Source organism: Mytilus californianus, unplaced genomic scaffold, assembly GCF_021869535.1.
Source record: "Mytilus californianus isolate M0D057914Y unplaced genomic scaffold, xbMytCali1.0.p SCAF_1, whole genome shotgun sequence".
In the NCBI taxonomy this organism is placed as follows: domain Eukaryota; kingdom Metazoa; phylum Mollusca; class Bivalvia; order Mytilida; family Mytilidae; genus Mytilus; species Mytilus californianus.
Window position 1 is genome coordinate 116,908,026 of NW_026262581.1, and position 18,385 is coordinate 116,926,410.

The window sequence follows — 18,385 nt, forward strand, 5'->3', positions numbered from 1 at the left end:
GTAATTATATCATATGAGACATTTAGATTACATGCTCATGTGATGCATAAAGGTTCAGGAGGGCTGGTTATATGTGATGAGGTGAGAATCCTATAGTAATTATATCAAATGAGACATTTAGATTACATGCTCATGTGATGCATAAAGGTTCAGTAGGGCTGGTTATATGTGATGAGGTTAGGATCCTATAGTAATTATATCATATGAGACATTTAGATTACATGCTCATGTGATGCATAAAGGTTCAGTAGGGCTGGTTATATGTGATGAGGTGAGAATCCTATAGTAATTATATCAAATGAGACATTTAGATTACATGCTCATGTGATGCATAAAGGTTCAGTAGGGCTGGTTATATGTGATGAGGTAAGGATCCTATAGTAATTATATCATATGAGACATTTAGATTACATGCTCATGTGATGCATAAAGGTTCAGTAGGGCTGGTTATATGTGATGAGGTAAGGATCCTATAGTAATTATATCATATGAGACATTTAGATTACATGCTCATGTGATGCATAAAGGTTCAGTAGGGCTGGTTATATGTGATGAGGTAAGGATCCTATAGTAATTATATCAAATGAGACATTTAGATTAAATGCTCATGTAATGGATAAAGGTTCAATAGGACTGGTTATATGTGATGATGTAAGGATCCTAAAGTGAATATATAATACTAGACATTTAGATTAAATGCCCATGTAATGGATAAAGGTTCAGTAGGGCTTGCTATATGTGATTAAGTAAGGATCCTATAGTGATTATATAATACTAGACATTTAGATTGAATGCTCATGTAATGGATAAAGGTTCAGTAGGGCTTGTTATATGTGATTAGGTAAGGATCCTATAGTGAATATATAATACTAGACATTTAGATTAAATGCTTGTGTAATAGAAGGTTCAGTAGGGCTGGTTATATGTGATTAGGTAAGGATCCTATAGTGAATATATAATACTAGAAATTTAGATTAAATGCTCATGTAATGTATAAAGGTTCAGTAGGGCTTGTTATATGTGATTAGGTAAGGATCCTATAGTGAATATATAATACTAGACATTTAGATTAAATGCTCATGTGATGCATAAAGGTTCAGTAGGGCTGGTTATATGTGATTAGGTAAGGATTCTATAGTGAATATATAATACTAGACATTTAGATTAAATGCTCATGTAATGGATAAAGGTTCAGTAGGGCTTGTTATATGTGATTAGGTAAGGATCCTATAGTGAATATATAATACTAGACATTTAGATTAAATGCTCATTTAATGGATAAAGGTTCAGTAGGGCTTGTTATATGTGATTAGGTAAGGATCCTATAGTGAATATATAATACTAGACATTTAGATTAAATGCTCATGTAATGGATAAAGGTTCAGTAGGGCTTGTTATATGTGATCAGGTAAGGATCCTATAGTGAATATATAATACTAGACATTTAGATTAAATGCTCATTTAATGGATAAAGGTTCAGTAGGGCTTGTTATATGTGATGAGGTAAGGATCCTATAGTGATTATATCATATGAGACATTTGGATTACATTCTCATGTGATGCATAAAGGTTCAGTAGGGCTGGTTATATGTGATGAGGTAAGGATCCTGTAGTAATTATATCATATGAGACATTTAGATTACATACTCATGTGATGCATAAAAGTTCAGTAGGGCTGGTTATATGTGATGAGGTGAGAATCCTATAATAATTATATAATACTAGACATTTAGATTAAATGCTCATGTAATGGATAAAGGTTCAGTAGGGCTGGTTATATGTGATTAGGTAAGGATCCTATAGTGATTACTGTGGACTCGTTAGTATTTGTGGAATATCAATTTTAGTGGATTTCATAGGTATAGGTAAACCACGAATTTAAATGTTCAACTAAGTACAAATTTCTTAAGGTATGAATCAAAGATTCAATCTATGTAGTTCAAGAAAGAATGGCTATTTTTATGCTCCCGTCTCTAGGTGACTGGGTTTTACACTTGTACGTCTAAAAAATTGGTTTCCATTCTCTTAGTTTGCCTCAACCAAATGTTATGAAACTTATACACAGTGATTATTACCACCAAAGACAGATCAAGTTAGAATTTGGGTGGCCTCACTTTCACTGTTCTCAAGTTATGCCCTTTATAAATCAACAAAATTCTGAATTTGTTAGTTAGGCATTCTAAAAAGTAAAATAACAAAAATACCGAACTCAGAGAAAAATTCAAAATGGAAAGTCCCTCATCAAATGGCAAAATCAAAAGCTCAAACATATCAAACGAATGGATAACAACTGTCATATTCCTGACTTGGTACAGCATTTTCTTATGTAGAAAATGGTGGATTAAACCTGGTTTTATAGCTAGCTAAACCTCTCACTTGTATAACAGTCGCATAAAATTCCATTATATTGACAACAATGTGTGAACAAAACAAACTGACATAATAGGTAAAAATGTCAAAAATAGGGGTACAGGTAATTAATTTTACTTTGCCTCATTTAGTAAAAAAAACAACTGACATTTACCTATTGAAGCTCAAACTTGGCAAATCTTCATTATTACATCATTTACATGATGTTACAGTCAAATTACATCATGAAGTCACAGTTTATATTTTCAGATAGCCTTGCTTTCAATTTTGAACAATGTGATTTTGAATGGTATACAATTTTTAATTTACTCTGATTTACAGATTCAGTCTTAAAATATACCTTTTCCTTTGTAATGAAGATCAAAATGTCATTGACATCATTTAACAAATGAAAAACAGTTTAAAAAATCTAGTCTCGTTTCATTTTCTTCAGGGTCACAGGTTAAAAAATTCAGAAAATCAGACATACCAAGCATTAAATGGATTGAAAGCCAAGAGAAGAGTTTTACTATCTGGAACACCTATACAAAATGATCTGTTAGAATACTTTAGTCTTGTACATTTTGTAAATGGTGGAATTTTAGGTAAATAAGTATTTACATTTTCAGAAATTTTGGGAACAACAATAAAGGGAAACAAGTTGGTAAGATACAATTTGGTTTATTGTAATGCATATAAAGAATCTCAATATATGATGATTTTTTTTCTCACATGAATCAATAAAGTTTCATAAAGATATTGCTGCTAATGTTCATAGCTAAAAGTATTCTAAATATTAGATGACAAAATTGTGTAATAAATTGACATTGTTCTGCAACCAAATTATAAATACTCTTTCTGAAGTTTGATAAATATAAGTGTTAATCTAATTCATGTCAGACATTTTAGTATTCTACTTTTTTTTTAAATAATGTGTCAATTACAGATATAGAAGAGAGGTATCAACATATTATGTAAATTCATTATTATTCGTGGGATATCGACTTTTATGGATTTTGTATGTATAGAGAAACAACAAATTCAAATGTTCAAAGAGGTACAAATTTCCTATATACTTGTATGCAGACTTTGAAATTAAATATCCATCAAAATACAATAGTTCCTCAAAGCCACGAAAATTGGTATCCAGGAAAATAAATGAATCCACAGTATTTAAAAAACAATCTAATGATTTTCTAAGATACCTCTTGAACAAAAGTTGGAAGTTTCACATGTATCTGAAATAAGAAATTTGTGATAGAATTGTATCAAGTAGTAATAAACTTTGTTTAATAATAATTTACTTAGGTACAGCACAGGAATTCAAAAGGAAGTTTGAAACACCAATATTAAGAGGAAGAGATGCAAGCTCAACTGATGCTGAACATAAGAAAGGACAAGAAAGGCTACAAGAGGTAATAAGACAGATTTCATGATCTCTGGTAGGTCAGCATCAATAGAAAATATATTGTAGAATGAGATGAACCTTGGAATTATAAGTTACCTATGCTATTTGTATTTTGATCGGGGCTTCCAAAAAATATTTGAGCCAGCTGGACATTTTTAGCTCACCACCACTTGGCGTCCGTTGTCGTCGTCGTAAACTATTTCAAAAATCTTGTCCTCTGAAACTACTAGGCCAAATACCTTCAAACATTAACTAAATGTTCCTTAGGGTATCTAGTTTATAAATTGTATCCGAAGTTTTGATCCATCGACAAACATGGCTGCCATGGCTAAAAATAGAACATAGGGGTCAAATGCAGTTTTTGGCTTATATCTCAAAAACTAAATCTTTTAGAGCAAATCTGACATTGGGTAAAATTGTTCAATAGGTCAAGATCTATCAGCTCTGAAATTTTCAGACGAATCGAACAACCCATTGTTGGGTTTCTGCCACCAAATTGGTAGTTTTAACAAAATTTTGCAGTTTTTTGTTATTATTTTGAATATTATTATAGATATATATAAACTGTAAGCAGCAATAATGTTCAGCAAAGTAAGATCTACAAAAAAGTTAATATGACCATAATTGTCAATTGACCCCTTAAGGAGTTATTGCCCTTTAAAGACAATTTTACACAATTTGTTCATCAAGTTTGCTAACATTTAAAAATCTTCTCCTCTGAAACTACTTGGCCAATTACCTTCAAAATTTAAATAAATGTTCCTTAGGGTATCTTGTTTATAAATTTTATCCGAAGTTTGTATCCATCGACAAACATGGCCGTGATGGCTAAAAGTAGAACATAAGGGTCAAATGCAGTTTTTGGCTTATATCTCAAAAACTAAATCTTTTAGAGCAAATCTGACATGGGGTAAAATTGTTTAATTGGTCAAGATCTATCGGCCCTGAAATTATCAGACGAATCGAACAACCGATTGTTGGGTTGCTGCCACCAAATTGGTAGTTTTAACAAAATTTTGCAGTTTTTTGTTATTATTTTGAATATCATTATAGATATATATAAACTGTAAGCAGCAATAATGTTCAGCAAAGTAAGATCTACAAAAAAGTTAATATGACCAAAATTGTCAATTGACCCCTTAAGGAGTTATTGCCCTTTAAAGACAATTTTACACAATTTGTTCAAGTTTGCTAACATTTAAAAATCTTCTCCTCTGAAATACAGGTGAGCAATTCAGGCTCTTGAGAGCCTCTTGTTTTTATACGACCGCAAAAAAATTCATATATTGGTATGACGTCGTCGTCGTTGTCCGAAGACACATTGGTTTTCGCACTCTAACTTTAGTTTAAGTGAATGGATCTCTTTGAAATTTTACCATAAGGTTCAATACCACAAAAGGAAGGTGGGGATTGATTTTGGGGGTTATGGTACCAACAGTTAAGGAATAAGGGGCCAAAGATAAGCATTTTCTAGTTTCCAGACAATAACTGTGGAACGGTGTATGGATCTCTCTGAAATTACACTACAAGTTTCCATACCACACAGGGATGGTTAGGATTTGCTTTGGGGGGTTATGGCTCAAACCGTTTAGGAATTAGGGGCAAAAAAGGGGGAAAAAGAAGGTTGTCCTGGTTTATGGACAAATACTTTAGTACAAAACATAATTTAAAGCAGTGTAAGGGAGATAAATCAAATACATCATTGAAATTATCTCCCTTACACTGCTTTTAAATTATGTATAAAGTAATGGTTAATGAACAATTAAGATAATTTAAAACAGTGTAAGGGAGGTAATCCAAATACAACGTTTTGGTTACTTCCCTTACACTGCTTTTAAATTATGTTTAAAGAAATGCATATTTATCAAGGAAGATCAGTAAAAATTTCTGCAAATGTTGCATCTTTTTTTTTTACAAAAAAATCCATATGAAAGATTTGACACTATATTTTAAATTCTATTATAAAATAGATTAAGTTAGCACTATGGTAAATTTAAATGGGTAATTATGGTTGCAAACTCCATTGGAAATTTGAATTGAGATTATGACCATATCTTGAGGGAAAGAATTTTTTGGGGGGAAAAAGGGGAGGGGGGGGGGGGGGGTGGTAAAAAGAAATTGTGGGGGGTCAATTTTTTCTCATTTCAGATTTCAGAAATTAAAAAGAATTATTCTTCAAATATTATTTTTATTTCAAATTTCAAATATTGAAAAATTTCAAGAAGTAATCTTTAATTTCACAGTATGGCGCATTAGATTTGTAAAATCTTTGACCATTTATTTATTTGTTATGCCGAATCTAACCGTGTATTTAGATTTTTAATTTTGGGTCCAGTTTTCAAATTGGTCTACATTAAGGTCCAAAGGGTTCAAATTAAACTTTGTTTGATTTTAACAAAAATTGAGTATATGGGGTTCTTTGATATGCTGAATCTAAACATGTATTTAGATTTTGATTTTTGGCCCAGTTTTCAAGTTGGTCCTAATTGGGGTCCAAAATTAAACTTTGTTTGATTTCAACAAAAATTGAATATATGGGGTTCTTTGATATGCTGAATCTAACCATGTATTTAGATTTTTTATTTGTGGGCCCGCTATCAAATTGGTTCATATTGAGGTCAAAGGGGTCCAAAATTAAACTTTGTTTGATTTCATCAAAAATTGAATTATTGGGGTTCTTTGATATGCCAAATCTAACCGTGTTTTTAGATTTTTAATTTTGGGTCCCTTTTTTTAAATTGGTCTACATTAAGGTCCAAAGGGTCCAAAATTAAACTTAGTTTGATTTTAACAAAAATTGAATTCTTGGGGTTCTTTGATATGCTGAATCTAAACATGTGTTTAGATTTTTGATTATGGGCCCAGTTTTCAAGTTTGTCCAAGTTGGGGTCCAAAATTAAACTTTGTTTGATTTCAACAAAAATTGAATATATGGGGTTCTTTGATATGCTGAATCTAACCATGTATTTTGGTTTTGGACATTGGACCATAATAGGTAAATTGAAAAAATTCAAGTTCTTAGACCACATTCTTTCTGTGTCAGAAACCTATGGTGTGTCAAATATTTAATCACAATCCAAATTCAGAGCTGTATCAAGCTTGAATGTTGTGTCCATACTTGCCCCAACTGTTCAGGGTTCGACCTCTGCGGTCGTTTCAAGCTGCGCCCAGCGAAGCATTTTATTTTTTGTCTTATCCCGATTTTAATGCCTTAAGACTTAGAAATAAAAGGCAACCATAGTAATCATTGGGCATCATATAAATTATGATTGTTAAATTGACAGTGCACCATTCGAAGTGTGCAAAATCAATGTACTAATATCTGCCTAAGGCTCTTTAATTGTGCAAAATTATGCTGTCAATAACTTCACTTTCGTTTTTGAAAAGTACTTTTCCTATTACCGGATGTTGACTTGTTAAAACATGGACCAGAGACAGATACGTAAAATCTGTGTACGTTTACAAAGCACGATTGAGTTTAAGTAGCTCTTTCCGTGTTATTTTTACAGGAAAAGACTCGAAATGAACGTTAGATAAAGGTGTCAATGATATTTTTAGCATTTTTGAAAATTCGGATGCATAAGTTAATCTCACACCTGTGCACATGCGCACGAGTGTACTAGTTCAAACAACGTGGCTCTGACGATTTTTTTTTTAAACCTTTATTACTATCTTTTTAAATTTTATCAAATGATATTAATATACGTTTTCTGGTAATCTGAATCTTGTTGACTAAATTAATTAGACGCAAACTGCTGAAATTTAAGAAAATAACTATTAATAGACCGATCAATGTCCGGTACAAAATAGTTTACCTGTCGCCTGAACAGGTAAAATCAGCTGTCAGAGAACTTATTAACTTCGATTGTAATGAGAGGGTTTTATAGTAGGGTTTGTTTTGATAGTAATTATTCATCATGTCACTTACATGACTGGAAATGTGTGGCTGTTTAAGGCAAAAGGTCAGGTCAAAAAGATCGCATAAACTTCAATTTTTTTTCTGAACTATATTTAAATGTCCGTTTCAGCCTCGGCACAACTAGTCATTTATATAATCTATCTGACTTGTCGGGAAAATACGACCGTTTTTTAAAGCCCTGATTTTGATATAGTTTTCTTCATAAAGCACTTATTAGTATTGAAGAAGAGATAAGTATTCATTGACAAGTCAAATACCTTAAGCCTATTTCTAAATAAAGCTAAAGTTTTTAGAAATTGATTGTCAATCAAGTGATGAAGCAATTTGTCTGACATCTTTCAAGGTAGAAATTGTAATCTCTCTTAAGTTTCATTTGTATTTCATTTTTTAGTTGGCATCAATAGTAAATAAATGCATCATTAGAAGAACACAGGTTTTACTAACCAGATATTTACCTGTGAAAAGTAAGTTTCTTAAAAATGAGTGAGTCAATTACACACAGCGCTGTTCTGTAGATTAATATTTTACTTTTTATATCTGTTTTTCTGTGTCATTTTGCACTAAATAGAATAGATTTCTTTTATATAACTTGGAACTGCTGTAGAAATGATGTAACTATAAAAATAAAGAGATGTGGTATGATTGCCAATGAGACAACTATCCACTAGAGTATAAATGACATGTATGTAAGCAACTATAGTTCACTGTACATCCTTTAACAATGAGCAAAACTCAAATGGTATAGTAAATTATAAAAGGCTTGACTTAAAAAAGTGCAAAACAAGAAAACCAACATCCTGCTACATGACAGATAATTTATGACTAGTCTTTTTAACGAAATGATTTTTATATTGCTTATATAAAAGATAAAATGCTGTCATATCCATTTAACTATTTGCTGAAAAACATTGAAACAAAATATCCACAATGATTGTTTTAGGAAGAAAAACTTCTCTGCTCAGATAAATTTATATAAAAAGGAAAAAAGGATTAAATGCCATTGAGGAAACAGCACAATAAAACATAGCAATACAGTTTTATTAAAGTGTATTATTGTTTTACTAGTAATTATTTTTGAGTAAATACATGATTATTACAGTTGAACAGATAGTATGCTGTAATCTGACACCCCTCCAGTCAGAACTATATAAAATGTTGGTCAGATCCAAATCCTCTGATATACAAGTGGATGGAGACAAAGTAACAGGAAGCAGTTTGTCATTTATTACACAGCTCAAAAAATTGTGTAATCGTAAGTATCCTTCCTCTGAAATGTAAGAAAAAAGACGTTGAAATTATTTACATCAAACTTGTTATAATTCCAGATGTATTGCAAAGATCATGTTTGTAGTTTCTCAATTTAAGAATTATTAAGTCAAACCTAATATAAAGGTCAACTCTATTAAGTGAAAACCTGTCTTTTTAGGTCACCCTTTTCCTGCTGTAGCAATACCTTTTCATTTTGAATCTAAATTCAAAGTTCACTTCTCTTAAAGGATCAGTTTACTCTAGTCCCTATGATGACTTCTGTTTACAGGTTTGACTGTATTTCAAGTCAGAAAATTTGATGTCAGTGAACAATGCAAAACAATATTACTCTCAGTTAACTAATTCTCATTGCTCACTGACAGACATGCGTTATAAAATTATAATGCTGTTCTAAGTATAGCAAAAAAGGAGTTATGATTTTGCAGTTAAATTATCTGTTTGGATAGGATCTTCTTACCATTTCGAATTGCAAAGCTTCAAAATAATTCTACTCTTAGTTATATAATTACTTGAATGTGATTTCTTACTTATGCATTAAATACAAAAAAATACTGTGGATTCTTTTATTTTCGTGGCTACCAATTTTCATGGATTGAGGAAAACTTGCATTTTCGTGGATATTTGATTTCGTAGTTTTGCAAAAGTCTGCAAGTCTATACAAAATTTGTAATTCGATGAACATTTTAATTCATGGTTCCAATTTACCCATGAAATCCTTGTAACTTGGTATCCAACGAATAATAGTGAATTCACAGTATCAGAATTTCTATAATGAATTTAATAAAAATTACATACAACACTGTTCTGTAGATTAATAACTCCCAATCCCTCACCCCTCATTGAAAATTAGAAGATAAAGTTCATCAAATCCTCAATGGAAGTAAAGAGTCCAAACTTTGTTTTGATATGCAGTTAGAATTTATCTGATTTTTGGTACGTTAGAGTATATTATGACTTACAAATTAGTTTTGTGTTTCATACCTATTTACTAGCCGAAATTATAGCCTTTGAACTTAAAAATTTTGTGAAAATGGTACTTGTTTTAGTTTTATTTTGGTATGGCCTGCAGATCTAGCTGTGATTTTTGGTAGATTTGTGTATTGTGATGACTTAGAGGTTGTGTTTGGGTTTTGTTCAAGTTAACCAACTTTTGGCAGAATTTAAGTTTGAAATTTATTTCTGGTGATCAACATTTGTCTTTCTGGTTGATTGACTTTTCCCATTTAATTAACACATAATATCTTAATGAGTTTGTCCATATTAACCAAATGATATATCTATGATCATAATCTTGCCAGTGTATGTCCCTAGTACATTTCATTTTTCTTATGATTTCCAAGAAATGTACATTCAAAGTTTTGGCTTCAGTCAAGGGCATTTGTGTCCTACAGACAAATCTAGTGTAATGATTCAAATTAAGAAGTTTAAGAAGGGATTTATTTGAATATATAGATAGAGTACTGCTGTTAAAAGATTTTTGTCACCTCTAAAATTTTATGGTCTCGAAAATCTATTTTCCTGGCCTTATAATATATCACCAGTAAAAATTTCTTTTCAACTGTCCAACTTTTAGTTATCAATAACTTTATTTTACCCCCACTCTAGAAGTAGGGGCTATATTGAAATCACTTTGTCCATTCATCTGTCCAACAAATATATTCTTAACATTTTTCTCAGGTATAACTGAACAGAAGGATATTATATTTGGTCAGTAGCTTGACAGTAGTGAGTTGTAACTCTAAGCACTTTTATGATCTGTTTGCCCATGCTTAAAATTTTTCAGTATGTTGAATGAACTTAACACTTTCGTCACACATTTCTACAATATCAAACAGAATTACTTCATATTCTATTTTGAAAGAAATAAATCCTCACTTTTTTTTCAGACCCTGACTTGATATATGATAAATGTTTACAAGAAGCTGAAGGGTTTGAAGGGACGTTGGATGTTTTCCCTGCTGGACATAATTTGAAGACTGTTAAACCTGAATTATCTGGTAAGTCAATAACATGACATGACATGACACATAACATAACATAACATAACATAACATAACATAACATAACATAACATAACATAACATAACATAACATAACATAACATAACATAACATAACATAACATAACATAACATAACAAATTTCCCTCCAGTTCATTTGCCTCTTTGAAATTAAGGTTCTTTAGTTTATGAGAAAATATTGTAACAACATAAGTATATAATAAAAAATCTCCCAAACCTCATTTTGATTTAATGAGTCAGCTAGGGCTTCAGTACACAATAAGTGAAGCACTGTTTAGCTGGAATAATCTGTTGGTCTGGATCAACTGGTCATTTTTATGCCCCATCTAGGGATATTATGTTTTTCGGTCTGTGCATCAGTTTGTCAGTTCTTGTGGCTGTTCGTCCGTCCGTTCGTCTGTCCCGCTTCAGGGTAAAGTTTTTGGTCAAGGTAGTTTTTGATGAAGTTGAAGTCCAATCAACTTGAAACTTAGTACACATGTTCCCTATGATATGATCTTTCTAATTTTAAGGCCAAATTAGAGTTTTGACCCCAATTACACGGTCCACTGAATATAGAAAATGATAGTGCGAGTGGGGCATCCGTGTACTATTGACACATTCTTGTTACTCTTAAATCTTTAAATACCTGAAATGTGATTACATATATAGAGATAGCTGTCTGCATATCTTTTTTTGCCATAAGTATTTCAATGACAACTTTTGCTTTTTTCAGGTAAATTTCTGGTTCTAGATTGCATGTTAGCATTAATAAAGACCACAACAAGTGATAAAGTGGTGTTAGTGTCTAACTATACACAAACCTTAGATCTGTGTGAGAAGTTGTTTAGACAGAGAGGGTAAGTTTAAGATGTAGTGCAAGATTTCTGTCAAGCATAACCTAATGACACTCAAATGAAATCAATGAAAACTTGCTTTTTGATAACTGCATCACAAGTTAAATGGAAACAGAAAAGAGATGATGAATATTATTCAAAGAATTGACTTTGGTGCTAAACTGCCCTAATATGGCAGCAGAAACAAATTTTACAAATGACGATATAGGATATACATCAAAACTTTTATAGATGTTAGAATTTTTTTTATTTATTACTTGTTATCATCACACAAATTGATCAAATATTTGCCATTGGACATATACAGTACATTGTAATTAGTTTGTCATTAAAGATTATTTTTACTTTCACAGAATTTTTTGTATGATCTTACAGATTTTATAGTTTATGGTGTATATGAAACATTTTGCTTTCATAGGTATTTGTTTGTAAGGCTAGATGGTACAATGTCAATTAAGAAGAGAGCGAAAATTGTGGAGAAATTTAACAACCCAACAGTAAGTACTTATGTTCAATTTTATAATTAAGTTGGTTACAAAAATCATTGATAAAATTCAGGACTATTCCTTGATAAAATGGAAGGCCCCTTTGGAGTTGGACAACACTTTTTTACATCAACCATAATTTGTAATTTCACCAACCATAATTTGTATTTTTACTCCAACCATAATTTGTATTTTCATTTGTAACTTAATTTGTATTTGTTTTACCCCTATTAACAAAAACATATGTGACTTCCAACCTTACCATACATTTATTCTGGAATAGCACTAAGTGAAAATTCATATTTATATTTATTGACAGTTTCACTGTTTCTATTATGCTCATGAGTGTGGAGCATCTGTAAATTTTACATGTTAGATAATTCAACCACTTAATACATTGTAAGAAAAATAGCTTACACATGTTCAATAAAGAAAAAAATATGACTTGTTGAAAAAACAATTACTAAAAAATATCATCAAAAGAAATGTAAGAGTTTTTGTCATGTGAAATACTCATTTGACCATGAACTCATTTACATGGATCATTGATAATGTTAAGTGTTTTTTTTTATGAGATACTTAGTAAAACCATCATATTTACAGACTTTCAACATAAATTCAATCAGTATGAGAAAAGCAGGCAAGACATTTTAGCGTGTGCAGTCTTGTTTATATTATGAGCTTGTTAAAGCATATATAGAATGTAAATTTTAGATTTGTAAATAAATTTTTTACGAGTAATTTTCATGTCAAAATTTATTCTTTGGCTACTGTCATGTCTTTTTATGTGATTTTGTGATCTTTTTGTTTTTTACAGAGCCCAGAATATATATTTATGTTAAGTAGTAAAGCAGGTGGTTGTGGTTTAAATTTAATTGGTGCTAATAGACTGGTGATGTTTGATCCAGACTGGAACCCTGCTAATGATGATCAGGCTATGGCAAGATGTTGGAGAGATGGACAGAAAAAACAGTGTTATATATACAGATTGATTGCTGTTAGTATAATACATATATTTAACATATACATGTACACAAAAAAAAGAGTATAGAAAACAATAAACCAGCAAATTTGATAAGTACCAGATTGTTAAGAAAACAGGAAAAAATATAAAAATGTAAAGGTTTGTGCAACAATACTGATGAAATATGATAACAATTGAATTTGAAGGAATAGATTGTATTGACAAATATTTCAGAGCGACAAATGGCCTTGTCAGTCTCTTTTTTCAAAAGGCTATAATACAATATAAGTTCTTTGTGTGTTACAAGAGCCCACTCATGCAGGTAACTTTGTTCTTATTATGCCCCCGCAACTAACAAAAAGTTGGGGGGCATATTGTTTTACCCTTGTCCGTCCGTCCATCTGTCCCATTATGGGTATATAGTTATTCCACAGAACTCCTCCTACAGTTTGAATGCTAGGAAGTGTTTACTTTGCTATCTGTTTGTACATATATTGAAGGTGTGCATGTGGTCAGGGTTTTGATTTTTATTAATATTTGCTTTTTTGGGAGATAGTTGAACTTTGTCATTTTTTGGAGTATTTACTTGCATCAGAGGTGCAAGCGTTTCCGGATAACTCCTCCAACAGTTTGAATGCTAGGAAGTTTTCACTTTGCTGGCTGTTTGTACATATATAGAAGGTGTGCATGTGGTCAGGGTTTTGATTTTTATTAATATTTGCTTTTTTGGGAGATAGTTGAACTTTGTCATTTTTTGGAGTATTTACTTGCATCAGAGGTGCAAGCGTTTCCGTATAACTCCTCCAACAGTTTGAATGCTAGGAAGTTTTCACTTTGCTGGCTGTTTGTACATATATTGAAGGTGTGCATATGGTCAGGGTTTTGATTTTTATTAATATTTGCTGTTTTGGGAGATAGTTGAACTTTGTCATTTTTGGAGTATATACTTGCATAAGAGGTGCATAGCGTTTCCAAATAACTCCTCCTACAGTGAACCATAGACCGATGTGGTCCCATGCTCGACTTTGTGTATTTTAGAATAACACTTTGCAACTGCGGGGACATCATTTGTGTCTCAAAGACACAATTATATCTCAAAGAAAGTCCTATAATGCAGTTACTTCAGAGTGGAGAGCAGGGGCATCACTTTGTCTAGTTTAATCTGTTATCCTACACTTTTTAGACAAAACAAAAATACTGTTAGTGTAAAAAAAAGAACTGGTGATTTTACGATATTTACTTGCTTGTTATCTTTTTTTCCATATGAATAAGAGTAGAGATATTGATACAAAAACTTTTTATAATTACAGACTGGGACAATTGAGGAGAAGATTTTCCAGAGGCAGGCCCACAAAAAAGCATTAAGCAGTTGTGTTGTAGATAAAGAAGAAGATGTAGAAAAACATTTTAGTCGAGATGAGTTAAAGGACTTGTTCCGTCTTAATGAAGAAACAATCAGCGATACACATGACAAGTAGGTTTACTTTTGCATCCTTAAAACATCTTTCATTTATTAAGGTAACTGTTAATCTGTTGACAGGATTGAGAAGCCTTCAACTGATATAAGAAAAATTCTAGTGAGGTATAAACATTTTGATTGAGTTTAGTACTATCGTGTTGATCTACACCTTTTGAAGTTTGACAGGTCCTTTGTAAAATAGTTTATTTGAATTTGCCTTATATTGGTTGATACATCTATACAAATCTATAATTTTTTAACAATTCCTATGCTTCACTATACAATGATTGCTTCAGAGTTATTTCTCTTACCTCAGGATTTTGTTTGAATAAACTTGTGTATTCTTGCTGTTTTAATTCTTAATAAAATGAAATGTAAAAGAGGAAGATTTCCTTTCGTCTGACTCTGAACTCATTTTCATGGCTTATTGGTCAGCATTCAGTTTTCATGTTTAGATCCTTTTCTTGGATACTATGAGCAATACTGTGGATTCATTTGTTTTCTTGGATACCAGTTTTCATGGATTGAGGAAAATTGTATTTTCCTTGATATATGATTTCATGAATTTGCCAAAGTTTGCATATTAGCCTGTAGACAATTTGTACTTTGTTGAACTTCACTCATATCCTAAATATTCACGAAAATTGGTATCCCATGAATAATAAAGAATTCTCAGGAGGTCAAATACATTTTGTGTATGGAAGGATTATTAGGTATACATGTCTAAATGGCAGGGTTTGTAAGTCCTTGACCTCATTTTCATGAATCATTGATAATGTTAAGTTAAATGTGATACCTGTAGCAAAACCTTTTCTTAAAGACTTTCAACACAAAGTTAAATTATAATCAGTAAATAGTTGAGAAATTTCAGCCTGTTTAAATAACAATAAAGTTTTGCAATATTATTTTCTCTTCCAGAATCAAATGTAGGAGATGTGTAAATAATATACAGGTGCGACCTCCACCTGAAGACTCTGACTGTACCTCTGATCTGTCTCAATGGTACCACTGTGCTGACAAGAAAGGACTTGTTGATATTATGTTAAAAGGTGCATGGGACTCAGCTGTGTCATTTACATTTCACCATAGATCTCATGAGGAACAGAGACAAACTGTATAGCATCCAATTATTTGTCTTATTAGAAAGGGAATGTGAATATGATATGGAAAGGAGTGTTAGAAAATGTATTGTCAGCAGGAAATTCAAGAAAACGTGTCCAAACTGCCTGACAGCCTCGTGTGAGTGTTATTATCAGCTCAATGTGAAAGGACTATGGTATAGAAGAAGTACGGAAATTAATTATTAGATAGAATTTATGTGATAAAGTGCTATGAATTGTTTTAGAGTGATAAAGTCATATATGTTTTTATAAAAGGTGGAAATAATAAGCACTGCTGTTTATTGATACTTTTGGTAACATTATATAACAATAGATATTTGTTGATGGAGACTCTACATAAATTACTTGTGCCATTATATGTTTGTATATTTCTATAAAATGATATCCACTTTAGGTGTTGAAAAAGTTTTTGATAAAAAAAATCATTATTTTATGCGTCCACTTGACAGAGACAAATGAATCTCTTCATCTATTCCTCACACTTTTGATTTGACCAGAATTTTAAGTGTTTTTTGGAGGATAATTTATGGACAATCAAATACAGGTTTAGGTTATTTTTTTGTTTGATTTGACATTAACTGTATAAGTTTTATGTATCTGAAAACATTATTTTTGGTTCCTAGAAATGCTTCTCGTTGAATATTTACAGACATATTGTACGAAGTATTCTGGTTAACTTAGTTTCAGATTAGCCCAGTGGTTTTTAATGAAAAGAACTTTTAACATATTGTCCTATAAAAACAATGCTTGCAGTTTTGGCTAAATTAAGTAGTGGCCAGCGTCATTGGAAAGGGATATAACTTTCAAAGCAATAAAGGAAAGGTCTAATGTCCTATTGTTACCAGTTTTGTTTATGATTACATCTTAGTAATAGAACATTATTACAGGACTAAAATTAGAAAAATAGAATATTGTGCAAAATTACTCTTCAAATGAAACAAAACAAATATTAGTATTTTATCAAAGTTGTTGCCACATTTGTACCACATTTGGTATTGGTTGGTGACACTGTTTAATGAGGGGCTTAAAGGAGGGGGTATCTGCACGGAAGAACGCGAAATAAAATTGCCATTTCACGATGAACAAACAATTAAAAATTTCTTGCACGTTGATCTTTTTACCAATTTCACGAAACACGGTGAATAACAAACCTTTTTCACGGCTGCACGTGAAATAAAAATGGCAAAACACGTTGCACGAAAATAACCCTTTACCACCCTCTTTAATACATCTTTTAAAAGTAGCAATTTTAGAGGTTTTTTTTTAAATATGCAAAATCACACTTAATTTTTTATGTATGTATTTTGATATGCACTTTTAAAGAGAATTCATATTAAAATATTACAAAAATGAGAATACCAAAACTTTAATAAACTGCTCAATCGAGGTAGGTACATTTTTGGGGCATGTGATAAACGTACTTAAATTCACTTTAGATTTGAAATTAAACAATACCGTGGACACGAAATTGTTTTGGTTTTCTTAGTACATATTTATAAAAGCTATTCACAAATAAAATGAAGTTTTCCCAATAAATCAATATTATTTTAAGAAACCAAAATTTTTGTCCTAATTTTTCTCAAAGACAAGTCATCTTGACGGACAACGTATGATCTCTAAATTTTTTTTAAAAGTTTACAGAGACCAATTGACTACACTGTCCTACTGGCCAGTTGAATGAAAAATGAGGTGTACAATCCTAGATTCTGTCGTAGGTGTTGTCAACATTTAGGTTTAGTCTGTGGTGGAAGTTTTTTTAGACATCAATTAATTTGTCAAACCTTCATGGAATATTATGAAATTTTGACAGAAGTTTGTTTATGACCAAAAGACAGTATCCAGACCAAATTTTGAAAATATTTATTTTCATTTGTTTGTATTTTACTGATAAATGGACTTTAGTTTTTACAGTTAACAAGTAAAAATAGTCTGGGTTTAAAGTTCCTTACACATCAACTACTTTGTCAAACCTTCATAGAATTTATGAAACTGTGGCAGAAGCTTTTTTCTGTTTAAGAGATAATTTCTGAAGCAAATGTTTGAAAATATTTTTTTTTCATTTTCCGTATTTTTTCTGATAGATGGTTTTAATTTTCTACAGTTAACATTTACAGACAGGCTGGGATAAAAAAATTGAGTTGATAAAGTTATTAAACTTCATGGATTGTTATGAAACTTGGACAAAAGCTAATCTCCAAGACAAAGTATTAGCAACTTTTTAAGTCAAGATTACACTTTAACACTGACAGCAGCAATCGCAGGCAAGACACAGGGTTCTGCAGAACCATTTATGAGTTTTTTTTTAGTATTGTATTATATTATCTACTTTTTAGGTAGGCATTCTAAAACATTAAAACATGTCATCTATCCATTGAGACATACTCACTTCATTTTTTTTGGGGGGGGGGGGGGGGAGAAGAGGGAAATGCTCCTTTTTTTTTTTACATATGCCATTCATATATACTTTAGAAAGAATACCGGTAGATAGAATGTTAGATGCTTCTATTGTTAGTTATTTTGTCTAATAATGAGAAAGTATTATGATGTATGGATAA

At 31.3% G+C, this 18,385-nt stretch overlaps 1 protein-coding gene across 2 annotated transcripts in view; it reads left to right on the top strand.

Moving 5' to 3' along the window:
- LOC127731601 (DNA repair and recombination protein RAD54-like) overlaps positions 1 to 16,332 on the top strand; it is a 54,217-nt gene extending 37,885 nt beyond the window's left edge. For both annotated transcript variants that reach the window (XM_052240375.1, XM_052240386.1), the window contains exons 12-21: positions 2,804 to 2,954; positions 3,658 to 3,764; positions 8,068 to 8,140; positions 8,776 to 8,928; positions 10,832 to 10,942; positions 11,681 to 11,804; positions 12,220 to 12,298; positions 13,104 to 13,283; positions 14,561 to 14,724; positions 15,628 to 16,332. In XM_052240375.1, the coding sequence (XP_052096335.1) occupies positions 2,804 to 2,954; positions 3,658 to 3,764; positions 8,068 to 8,140; positions 8,776 to 8,928; positions 10,832 to 10,942; positions 11,681 to 11,804; positions 12,220 to 12,298; positions 13,104 to 13,283; positions 14,561 to 14,724; positions 15,628 to 15,829 (1,344 nt within the window). In that variant the 3' untranslated portion in view covers positions 15,830 to 16,332. The remainder of the gene's footprint in view (positions 1 to 2,803; positions 2,955 to 3,657; positions 3,765 to 8,067; positions 8,141 to 8,775; positions 8,929 to 10,831; positions 10,943 to 11,680; positions 11,805 to 12,219; positions 12,299 to 13,103; positions 13,284 to 14,560; positions 14,725 to 15,627) is intronic.
- The last annotated feature ends 2,053 nt before the right edge of the window (positions 16,333 to 18,385 follow it).